Genomic DNA, 12,968 nt, shown 5'->3' on the forward strand with positions numbered 1-12,968 from the left:
AGTTCATGTTCTTTGTAGGGATGTGGATGAAGCTGGAAACCATTATTCTGAGCAAACTATCGGAAGGACAGAAAGCCAAACACTACATATTCTCACTCATTGGTGGGAATTGAACAATAAGAACACTTGGACACAGGGTGGGGAACATCACACACCAGGACCTGTCGTAGGGTGGGGGGTGGGGGGAGGGGGGAGGGATAACATTAGGAGAAATACCTAATGTAAATGACGAGTTTATGGGTGTAGCACACCCACATGGCACATGTATACATATGTAACAAATCTGCACACTCTGTACATGTACCCTAGAACTTAAAGTATCAAAAAAAACTTGCCCTGGAATCTCATACCTCAGCATAAAGCATAAAATTTCTATCCATCTTTATGTCAGAACAAAAGTTTGCATCAGCTGTTAATAACACCAGTGAAAAAATATGATTAATAATAATTGATTAAATTGTATCTCTGAAGGGTAAATGCACCTGATAGCAATAACTTAAGCATACCCTTAGAATGACCCTGTATGGCAGACACATCTGAATGTGTGTCCCAAGCTAGGGAGTTTGGGAGTGGCCAACCCAGAAATTATTCCTTGTTTATGAAGAACATCTGAGCCCCTGGCCTGAACCATGGAAGTGAAACACAGGCTGTACATGGGATTGAGGCCCTAAGTTTTGGGTTAAATGGTGAAGGTTGCCAGGTGGAGGTCATTAGGGGAAGGTCTTCAGTGAAAATGCTATATAAACTGCATGCTGTTTGCAAGTGGTTGTAGTGTTCCTGCGCTGCCCAGTGCCACTGGGCCATATGGTTATGTTGTCCAGCCCACCAACACTGGACTTTCTCTTCTGTGTGTAAGCCCTTAATAGAACCCCATATCTCCTTTGCTGAAAAAAAAAATTCCAAGTAATTTATGTAGCCAAGCCCCCTCGAGGAGGTGGATTATGACTTCCCACTCCTTAAGTGTGGGATACCCATAATGACTTCTTTTCAAAGAGTACAGTATGAAAATGGGAAAAAATGATAAGCTTTACAGTGGAGAAACCGAGCCAACACTACCTCAGCCAAATGCTCATGGTCAGCACCAACAGTGGTAAATCATGGTGCTAGTATGTGCCCTTGACATCATGTGATGAACATAGCAGTTTCCCTCTGTGGTCTTCCCAAACCCATAACCTCAGTCCAGTGATGAGAAAAACATTTAACAAATCCCAATTGAGGGACATTCTGCAAAACACTTTGCGGAATGTAAAATGCTGACCAGTACTTTCAGAACTGTCAAGATCATCAAAATAAAATAAGAAGAAGCTAAGAAACTATCACAGCCAAGAGGAATCTATGGAGACATGACAAATGTAGTATGCTAGATGGGATTGGTTATTGAGTCATGCTAAAGAAATCTAAATGAAGTGTGGACTTTGGTTAATAATATATCAGCATTGATTCCTTAATTGTTACAAAATGTACCGTAATTATGTAAGATAGCAATAATAGGGAAAACTGGGTGTTGGGTATTTGGAAACTGTATTATTGCTGTAATTTTTCTGTATATTGAAATTTGTTCTAAAACTAAAAGATTATTTAAAAATAAACTATTTTGTTCTGAGCCAACAGTCCAGTTTTGTTACTGGGACTGAAATGAAACACAAAATTATTTTCCCTTCTTCGTTAGTCAGTTAAAGGTGGAAAATACTGTAGTTTTCTTTTTCTTGGTAGCTGTCTCCATCCATCTAGAAATTATTTATTGAGCTTCTCCTGTGTGTCATGTTCTGAGGATACAGAATAATATAAGAAAGATGCAGCACCTGCCCCTAAACGTCCAGAAAAGGGCATCGACATGCAAATAATGTGTGGGCCACTGTAGCTACTGCTGGGTTACTGTTGCTGCCATAGTAGATCTTCTGCTTTGCCCTCCTTAATATATTAGACAGAGAGTCTCTACTCTGCCCTTCTGAAGGAGTTTGGCTCTTTTGATTAACTTCAGATGGTGTGGTTTTCAAGAGATCATGCCTTGTTTTTAGATCTCCAAAGGCAGCCTTGGTTTTTTTTTTTTTTTTTTTTTTTATTATTTTTTTAGACGGAGTCTCACTCTGTTGCCCAGGCTGGAGTGCAGTAGTGCAATCTCGGCTCACTGCAACCTCTGCCTCCTGGGTTCAAGCAATTCTCCTGCCTCAGCCTCCCAAGCAGCTGGGACTACAGGCACCCGCCACCATGCCCAGCTAATTTTTTGTGTGTTTTTAGTAGAGATGAGGTTTCACTGTGTTGGCCAGGCTGGTCTTGAACTTCTGACCTTGTGATCCGTCAGCCTCGGCCCCGCAAAGTGCTGGGATTACAGTTGTGAGCCACCACGACCAGCCAGTAGCCTTGGTCTTCTGTCTTAATCTTCTCTTCCAATATGCTTAACATAATTTAGGTGATATCCATTATTATACCCAAAAGCCTTCTAGTGAATCAAAAGATGCCACATATTAGAAAAACACATCTTAATATCATTATGGATTCTTTGGGGATGTTTCCCTCACCTTCTTACATCTGTGTGTTGGCTTTAATCTCTTCTTTCTGATTGTCTTATTTCTGATGTTGGAGGCATCAGGCATCAGTTCTATAGTCTGTTCATCATGCATTTATTCATGAACTTAGTGTATGCCTGGCTCAAGGCCTTTACACTTTGTTTTCCTGCTTGTAATGCTGCATCCCCACATTTCCTTCATTCAGTCTGTATTTGGATTTCATTAGTTAGGGATGCTCTTATGATAACTCTTTAAATATAGCTGCCCGTCACCAACTCCACCACTCCCTGTCTCATTACATTGTATTACATTTCTCCATAGAACTTATCTCCACTTGACATTTGTTTCTTTCTTGTCTTTCTCTTCTAGAACACCTGCTCACAAAGGCAGGAACTTTTTGTTCATTGGTTGGTCTATTCCCAGCATCTTTAGCGCAGAGTATGGCACGTGGTAGTACTCAGTAAATATTTGTTGAGCAAATGCATGCATGGTAGTCATGTCTCCAATTTCTCCCAGGCAGCCTGCAGACCCAAAGAAATGAAGGCGTCCAGTGACCTGCTCTGATACATTGGTGTCCATGGAATTTGTATAGATTGCAGTCCTACCTAAGTCCTTGCTTCATTTCTATTTGTGTAATAATTGACAGTTTTCAGAGTGCTTTCGCATAGATTGTCCCTTTTGATGCTTTGTGTAATCCTATGAAGCAAGTAGGAATTTCTTAGACGTATCGTACAAATGAGGAATTTGTAAGGGGATGGAATTTCAAAGGTAACTATGAGAGCCAGAGCTAGAAACCAGATCTAGTGACTTCTAGCTCATCTGGTGATTACACAGGGTTCACGTTTCATCTCCACCCGTGTCTACATTGGTTTTGAGGGCAAGGTCTTGAATTTTCTGTTTTTCTATTTTTCCGTATGCCTTATATACAGTGTGCTGAATAAAGGTGTGTTTCTTTGGGCCTTTTGGCCACTTCAACTTTTATCTTTGATTTCATTAATGGACTTTGGGAGGATCTTAGAGACTTGTTTTAGGTATGGTGCCACGGATTCCATAGGTTAGGGCCATGAATTTGCACACAAATCACCTAGGAATGTTGGTTATTAGATTCTGATTTAGTTGACCTGGTGTAGTGCCTGAGAGTATGCATATTTAACAGCCTCTGGTAATGCCCATGCTGCTGATACATCTTCCACACTGACTATTTCAGGGCCTTGTAACACGTGAAAGATGTATTCTTTGTTTGACTATCTGACTGTGTGAACCTAGGTAAGTTTATTGGAGACACTGTGATGGATTGTTTAGGCTAGATTACTTTGGTTAAAATCCTGCCTTTCCATTTACTGTGTGATCTCAGGTAAGTTACTTAACTTTTCTGAGACTCAATTTCCTCATTAAAAGTAGAGATCGTATTACTATGATCTCTATTTTTAGCTCATACAGGTATTGACTGAATTAATATTTGTAAAGCACCTAGATTCATAATGGATGGCACTCAATGAATCTTAACTACTGTGATCATTTCTTTGTCTCCTTGTATTATTCTGTTAAACTACATTAATAGGTTTAAGATACATTCGAAGGAAGGAAGTTGTTTAAGATATTTGCAAGGTATGAAATAGCATGGTGTCTTTTGTGGAAATGCTAATCTCGGAAGACAGTTCTTTCATTAATGAACAATGCAATAGAAATCAGCTAATGGTGATTTTTCTTGAGCTGTCACAACTGTATACTGTGTACTTTTCATTAAGCAGGAGCAAATTAGGAGAAAATGAGTAGGCACTCCAGTTTTGTAGTAAAATATTATGATGTATAATATTAAGCATAGGGCATAAAATTGTTTTTATTCATCTCAGTTATGTATTAAATGAACCAACTTGATTTTAATTGGCATTGTGGAAATACGGAGGCAAGAGTATCAGAGGTCACTGAGAATATATTTGGTGCCTAATATAGTGATGGTAAGGGGGAAAAAGTATGAACATAATTATTTTAAAGGGAGATTTTGGTTCTAGTTTTTCCAATAATTAATGAAAAAAAACCATTGGATTTCTTCGGGAAAAAATTTACACAACTCATTTCTCCCACTGACTCAAAAGTGTAAAAAAAAAAAATCTTTAATTAACATGAGTTTTTCTTATTTTTGTTTTAGGATCAGATTTTATTAAGACCTCTACTGGAAAAGAAACAGTAAATGCCACCTTCCCAGTAGCTATAGTAATGCTACGGGCCATTAGAGATTTCTTCTGGAAAACTGGAAACAAGGTATATTATTGCCAGCAAATCTTTCTTCAGAGTAAAGATAATGTTATTTATAATACTAGTTACAGCCACAATAACTGTCTTTATATGGAGAAGCTGTGAATGAATTACCTTTGTTAAGATAAATGTTTAATTTACCTTTCATTATAAAAGAACACATTGATGGAGCAAAATTGTGATTAACAGAAAGTGAGTTGTGAGTGTGGGAGTGAGTACGTGTGATCAAGATGTAAACTCACTTTATGTCCTTTTGTTAACCGAAGACAATTTTGTCACTGACAAGAGATTCCTAAATGGGTTCTTTAACGAACTAATTCTGCTGCAACACAGAGGCTTTCTCACAAGGCGTTGGCCAGTGAAAACAGGTTAATGCAGAAATTAAACTTCCTTGAGGAATGGAAAGAATTGCAGAGTAACATTTATTGAATGATAAGCTGTGGTGGCGATATGAAAAGTATGCAATATAATGGGAAATAATCTTTTCCTGTCATTATTGAAGGACACACATAAATTGGTTTTTCTGTTGGGAAACCCCCGGTCCAGAAAAACTTATTACTTTTAATAATATGAGGTGAAGAGAAAATTCTCGAGGAGATGAACTTATTAAACAAAATAATGAAATGCTGTGAAACAGCAGGGAAAAGGTAGCTAGACGTTATATAGCTCTTGAATTAAATATCAATTTTTGCGTTTTATGGCAGTTGGATGTGCTCTTTGGAAGACTGTTAAGCTGAGGAGGGTGTATACTAGCTTTTGTCAGCTTTTCGAAAAATAATACATATTTTTTGAAACATATGAAGTTAACAGGAAAAATGCGTATGAGGTGCTTTTTTAAGAATGAGTTTGGATTTTCCTTTTCATCTCAAGTTACTTGTTTAGCTGCAAATTATCTCAAAGGATTTTTTTTTACATGATTGGAGAGAAAGGTTGTGTGTGTGTGTGTGTGTGTGTTTAATGACACTTTCCCTTCCTGAGAGGCATCTTTTAAATCTAGTCTCTTGATTTCTGCCGAATAGAAACCCCAAAAAGACCTTTAATCCTTTGTCCATTGGATGTGATGACTTTATATGTAAGTGTAGCTTCAGTTTATTTTGGAATAGGTGATTTTTTTTTTAACACACTAGTTTATGAGAGGAAATAAACTCCTTCCAGAATTTTCACACTTAGAATAACTTCACATCTTAATTATGAATAGGATAAATATCATTGTGATCTACATGAGAAAGCTGACCCAACTCGAATAACCTCTACCTGGTAGACTTTCTGCAATTATCCAAATAAGTTAAAAGACTTTTTGTTTAAATAAGCTGTAAAAATTATAAATCTATCTTTGGTCCTCAGTTGAAACTACCACCACTCATGTGATTGTGATTCTCATTCTTAGCCAAAGAACATCAAACCACATGTGAAACTTTTCATACTTATAGATGCCTAGGCCCCTATCCCTGATGGTTTTGGGTCTGGCGTAGTCCTCAGGCATCTGTTTGCATTAAGTTCCATTGCCAGGGTTCAAACTTGCCACTGGGGACCCAATCCAGTTTTGTTCTCAAGAAACATTTATTGGGTAGTTAACCATTTGCGATGTTAACCTGTGTTAAATGCTGGAATGGAAAAATGAGTACGTCCCTTCTCAGGAGAGCTCTTAGACAACAAGCAAAGAATGTCAATGAAATTTTTAAGTGCTCGGTGTTCCAGGCCAGAGTACAGAGGGAGGGACACTTTGCTGTCTTTCAGTCCTTTCTTTTTGATTGTATTGATTCTTTCCCTCGGTAATAAATAAGTCCATCCTAGTTTTATTAAGACAAAGACAGGCACAGGCCAAATTGTATTCATTTAATCATATTTGATTTCAAACAAAGAGGCTCTGTGTATGTGTTTGCAAATCAGGTGCAGCCTTTCGGGTTGTTGACAAGTTGCTCGCGCGGCCCTTAGACTCTAAAGTTTCTACGTCGTTGATTTAAGGGTGTTTTCAAATGAGATAGGCCACCTTCCAGACCATGATTAGTATCACTCCTGAGAAGCAGAGGTTTAATATTTCATAACTGATTTCATTGCAGATTTATGTTTTCCATATTCTTTCTCTTAAAAAAAAAAGGATAAACTTATGTTAGAACCTCTCTGGAAACAGACAGGCTGACACAAACTGAACTGTATAGAAAATCTATAAGAAGCACTGCCTAATTGACAAAAATGCTCCTATGATTAACATGTATGCTAATATCAACTAATTGATTTTTTTTGGCTTCTTCTCAACAAATAACCTCATCCTACTTAACCCGCCTACTACCTTACAGAGTCATAGCTTGGGCTCCAGAGTAACAGCAGATACCTTTGGAATCCCTGCACTGCTACTGCTTAGTTGTGTGATGTTGTGTAATTGAGGCAGGGAAACCAGTTAAAAGACTTTAACTGATACTTCCTGTGAGAACTGATAAGTGAGAGTATAGCAGAAAGTGTGCATATGGGGGGTAAGGAAAGTAAGGAGGTAGAATTGGCAGGACTTAAATATTGGGTGTGGTGTGGCCAGGGAATGGTGGAGTTTGGGTTAAACTAGAAGGTTTCCTGCTTGGGTAGATAATAGACTATATTCATTTAATGTCTCCCTTCTCTAGCATTCTGTTAGCAGTCATCTGCTGGGGCAACCAGTCATAGCCCTGAGTGGTAAAATGTGAGAGATTTAGTATTCAGGCTCTGAGGTGTTGTTCTGACCACTAATATCTATAGATTCCCGACTGTACTGCATAGCCAGGTTCCCGAAACATGTAAGTTTTATTATATATCAGTTTTATTATATATGGAACATATCTTTCATTTCCTAATGGATACAGGGACATCATTTACGAATATCAGATATTGACTGAATTGGGCTGTGTTATGGTCCACCCTTAAAGACTACTGGAGTATGAGGAGCCCCCCATGGTGTTTTTCTACTGCTCTTATGTAACTGGTCTGCCAGCTTTTTAGAGCTGTGTGTGCCTGCAACTTAGAAAAAAAATCCCTGCAGTTAAATTGATTAAAACAACTGTCAACTTTCCTTGCTGTATTGCTGCCAGTTTGGTTAGGGTAACCTTGCAGCCTTGCTGATTCTGTCCTTTGATTTTAAATGCGTGTGTCTTTTGAACCTCAAGATGAAGGCTGAGAAGTGACTCTACAGGCTTACTTGTAGAAATGTAGAATGAATGGGCTTTTGTAATCTGTTTTCCTATGTATTGACACCTTCCTTGTTTATTCCAGGTTCACAGCTATAGTCTAGATGGTTGAGATTTATGACTTTCCAATAAGTGAAATGTTAATGAGGGTTACTAACCCTCAGTGGTATCTCTTCAGAAGCAGTGACATTCTTCCAAAAATCTTGGGAAAGTTTTTCTGTAGTGTGAATGGGCATGAGTCACTGATCTAAGCCCTTTCACTGGATGAAGTGAAAAGATTTTTTTTTTCAACAAAATAAACATATTATTATTTTTAAAAGAAATCCAGTAACAATAAAGGTTGTTCTATTCTCTGCCTTCCCATTTAGATAGGCTTTAAACCAGCAGGAGGCATCCGCAGTGCAAAGGATTCCCTTGCTTGGCTCTCTCTTGTAAAGGAGGAGCTTGGAGATGAGTGGCTGAAGCCAGAACTCTTTCGTATAGGTGCCAGTACTCTGCTCTCGGACATCGAGAGGCAGGTGAGTAATAATCTCTGTCTTTGGAATAAATTGACACGTGTTTTTGAGAAAGGAATTGAAAAGTCCAATTGAGAACTGGAGATAAAAACTCATCTGATGGACCTCATCCTACCCAATCCTCTACCTTTTCTTCCAAGCAAACCTCCATCACAAGTGAGTAGGGTGGAGATTCTGCTGAAGCGCATACTAGTGAGGCTTTAAAATGAAATGTTCGTTAAAACTATTCATTATTATTTGATAGTATAACTATTAACTGATGTGTATAATTATAGAATGATTGTTAATTAAACTCTGCTTTTCCTCACAGATTTACCATCATGTGACTGGAAGATATGCAGCTTATCATGATCTTCCAATGTCTTAAATTAGTCACCACTTCCAGAAAAGTTCTTTAGGACAACGCTTAAAAATTATTTTTCTACACAATTGCTAAAATTATTTAATTAAAACATTGGGTAATAGGTAACTGGCATTCCTCTCCTTAAAATTTCTACCGAGCTTAAAGAATGGAATGGAAAAACCAAACTCATCCACATGTGGTACTCGTTTCAGGCACATCTGAAATGATCTTAATTACTAGAAGATCTGCACTATTAACTTTGTGAAGGGTTTCTCCTAAAAACCCTTAAATAAAATGTTAATGGTAGCTTTGACAACATCAAATTCTAAGGTGGAAAAAAACAGTATTAAACTGCCCAAGCAGTGTGCCCTAGCAAAGGAAAATGCAACATTCCGCAAGTGCTGCTGTAACGACTTCAGGAGTCACTGATTCAGCACTAATTTCCTGCCGTGAAAACTCATCTTTCATTTTCGCAATGGGTATATGCTTTTATTAATTGTCGTGCTGATGAACTTTCTGGCATTGTTATATACAACTATGAATATCATTAAAGTTTTTTAAATAATAAAGTTCCTATAGTTTATTTTTTTAAAAAAAACTTAAAAGTATTACAATACATAATGAAAAAGTAATACGTGAAACATAAAAAGAGATTTGATCAGTGAGTCTCTGAATCTCTCTAGTTGATTCCTTGGGTATGTATCTGTAAAACACCCTAGTACATTATTAATGAATGCAACTTATGTATGTGTTCTGAAACTCTTCAAATTTTCTGGTATAGTGAATGGAGGAAAACAGTAGATATTAACAGTACTTGCTATGTAATAAGCTTTACATGTATCAATTTATTTAACTCTGATTTAATCCTCATAATAGTAAGGCAAATACAGTAAGGGGTTTGATCCTTATAGCAGTAAGTACTGATGTAATCATCCTTTTATACAGACAGGGGACTGAGGAACAAAGAATTTAAGCAACATGCCAAAGGTTGCTCAAAATTAGCAGAGTTAAAAATCAAGCCCAAGCAGACAGGCGGGCTCCCAAGTGCATGCAGTCACCCCCAGGTCTCCCTTTCCCTCGATACACATAGTCAGGTGTACATAAACAGAGCTCCCATCAGCTGAGGGGACGGTAATCTGCCTCGTGCTGGCTGGTTTTTCTGCTGTCTGTCTGTCCCAGCCTCGCTCTTCTGGAGATTCTGCTTGCTAGCACCTCCACCTCGTTACAGAATGTGTTTCTTTAAATGGTGATTTTCATCAGGAGAGTCTTTTTCTTCCCTGAATGGCTCTCCAGTTGCTCATAAGCAAAAACCTGGACTGGAAGTCAGTTTTGGTTTCATCTTCTCACCTGCTGAATTCTAGCCTGAACTCTCCCTCTTTGACTCCTTGGTCCAGTCAGTTCACATCTCTTGACCTCAGTTTCTTCATCTGTAAAGAAAATGGGTTGGGGCAGATGATGTCAAAGTTCTTTCAGACCTAAAATTATATTACCCTAAGGATAATTAGAACAAATTCAAGACAATGTTTTATGGCTAAAAAGAGAAAACACTTTTGTACCAATCTAAATTAGAATTTGCCTCTCGGGAGACAATTTAGCAAGTCCCTCAGAGCACCTCTCTTAACTGTAAATGAAATGACTAAAATAAGAATAGAAAAGAAATTCTGTTTTTCCCCATTGCCTTAGCAGGATGCCAACTTTTGACTTGTGCCTTTGGATATGGTCAGTGGCTCCGAACGTGTATTCAGCCTCATAATATGCTAGCCCAGGTGCCCACCAGTGCAATGGCCGGTCACCTTTGGAGAAGAAACATTACAGAAAAATAATTACAGTCTATCATCTTTGAAGCTTTTCCAATTTCACAGGGGGTTCTGTTTTCCTCCCATTAAACCCAGCTGGTCATTTTAGTTGATCAAGTGAACAGGCATCATTATCTTCAATTTTAATTTATATGAGGCATCCACTGAAATTGACCTCTGTGGACAATTACAGATTCACATAGGAAATTAAGATTAGTGAGTCCCTCAGATCTATTAGAGGCTGATGAGCATGGCCTGATCTAAAGGTAAGTAATGTTATATTTGGGGGGAAATTTTATTCCAAGGACTGTGGGACTGTTCATCTGGGAATGTCTGCACATCCTTACCTGGCTCTTGAAATCAAATGTAACACAGATGACTTTAATAGGAACACCTTCATTAATGTTGATTGCTATGAAAACGTAAGAGGAAGAGGTCATTTCTGAGGTGACTATGATTTACTGCAAGCTGATGTGTGTACTTCAGAACATTGGGATCAGATGCTTTATACAATCAGAAAATGACCTTCTGTGTTCTGTGTTTAAAGCTTCTAAGTTAATAAAAGCACCCTGCCCTGTTGCAATTGTTCAGTAAGCATATTAGGCTTTAAAGTTATTTTTGAAACAATCAGTCATAACGTGGGAGCATAAAGAGACTTTAGAGAACATGTAGTTCAACACTTTTTTTTTTTTACATTGAGAAACGAAACAGATTGGAGAAGTCACTTGTGCAAGACCACATAAAATGTCAGAGCTGATGCCAGAACGTACATCCCCACCACATGACGAATTATTTTACAACACATACCCTAGTCTTTGGAACTGAACATTTCTCGCTTGTTTACGCACCCTGCTCTATCTAATCATGTTTGTCACCATGTAAACTTAAGACTTACAAGAGATTCACCTTTGCCTCTTGGAGTCTTCGAAATGGTGTTTTAGAGACCAACCTTCTCAATCTATACCAAGTGATAGTGTGATAGCATGGTTGATTTCATCTGTTAGAATCTCAGAATTTTGGATGACCTCTAAAATTGGTCATCCAAATTGGTCATTTTTTTGGATGACCATCCAAAAAAATTTGGATGATTTTTTTTAAGGGTTGAATGTTACTTTATTTTAAGGAAGAAAAAAACGTGTTCTGGGGGCTTGTTTGGATTCTAATTTGTATACACATGGAGAGGAAATGACGTGTTGTCACAAAACAGTTTTATAATTAAAGTATTCTTGCCCCATTCTGGATTATTTCAACACTGATGAGAAATTCAGACAAATTGGTTCACATGAAAAATAGTTTGTAGAGACCTGTGGTAGCAGTGGGAACTGTTACAGATATCTGGAAGTGCATCCTCCCAACAATATAACACAGTCTCCATCCTGATTGAGCAGAACAGTTTGCTGTGTCATACATACATGTCTTACAGAAACCAAATCTGTTTCTTTGGAAAAATTAACTTACACTTCTAGTACAGAGAGAAACCAATATTAATTTTTCTTCCATCTACCTGATACTGTACACATCATAAATAGGGCCACAGTGCAGAGGTATAAAGAAGAAGAAAGAATTTGAATAGATCTTACCTTCCAAGACAGTGAAATGTTATGCCCATTTTGGCGCTAGGAAAAAGGTATGAGGTGAAATCAATTTCTACCTTTATTTTTCTCATCACACTCAGGGGCTTTGCCTCCCAAAGAAAATATGTATTTTACAACCAGCACCAAATGATCCTTTTTAGAAATGACCACAGGTAACATCTGGCTGATATATCAAATATGTAGTAAAAATAATCATTTTTAATTAACTAAAACCTGCTCAGGAGAGAGTCAGAGGAATATCCATCTGGTCAATTCACACTTAATAGGACAGATGAGGATCAGGATGTTTAATGCAATATACGTGAAATACTTAGTGACCTTACAATGAACTAAAACTTTTTATTGGGAAAAAGAACACAGATGAGGAGGAAGAACTGGAATATCTAGAAAGGACAGACCTGAAATTTGATATTTTTAGAAGTACATCTTGTAAAACAGGTAGAATCTAAGAAACCTAGGTCGCATGGCATTAGTTTCTATTGTCCAATGACAGGGAATATTTTCAATTCATTTGAACAATAAAATAAGTTTATTCTTTATTCTGGAGATTGGTAAAGAGTTTTAAAAAGCGATAAGTACCTTATAAGAAGTGATTATAAGTAAAGCTTAAAGGAACTGGGATTATTTAGCCTGAAGAGAAGATCAAAGGGTTCTTAATGTCTGACAATCCCAGGAAAAGTTACTTCTATATTAAACTTTAGGAACACGTCCTATATCTCCTCTGTAGAAGAAGAAATGAAATTTATGCTACACGTGAAGTTAAGTTCTAGGTAAGGACTCCCTGAATGGACTAGAATGTGTTAT

At 37.6% G+C, this 12,968-nt stretch overlaps 1 protein-coding gene across 2 annotated transcripts in view; it reads left to right on the top strand.

Moving 5' to 3' along the window:
* The window catches only part of DERA (deoxyribose-phosphate aldolase), a 145,583-nt gene that overhangs the window by 118,577 nt on the left and 14,038 nt on the right, over positions 1–12,968 (top strand). The window contains exons 7-9 of one of the 2 annotated variants that reach the window (XR_007717835.1): positions 4,657–4,769; positions 8,284–8,433; positions 8,741–9,252. Coding sequence is in view for 1 of the 2 variants with exons in the window: in XM_050749484.1 (XP_050605441.1) it covers positions 4,657–4,769; positions 8,284–8,433; positions 8,741–8,797 (320 nt within the window). In the remaining variant the exon portion in view is untranslated. Of the gene's footprint in view, positions 1–4,656; positions 4,770–8,283; positions 8,434–8,740; positions 9,339–12,968 lie in introns of those variants that run through there. The other variant, XM_050749484.1, reaches the window with a different exon arrangement.

Source organism: Macaca thibetana, chromosome 11 (assembly GCF_024542745.1).
Source record: "Macaca thibetana thibetana isolate TM-01 chromosome 11, ASM2454274v1, whole genome shotgun sequence".
Lineage (NCBI taxonomy): Eukaryota > Metazoa > Chordata > Mammalia > Primates > Cercopithecidae > Macaca > Macaca thibetana.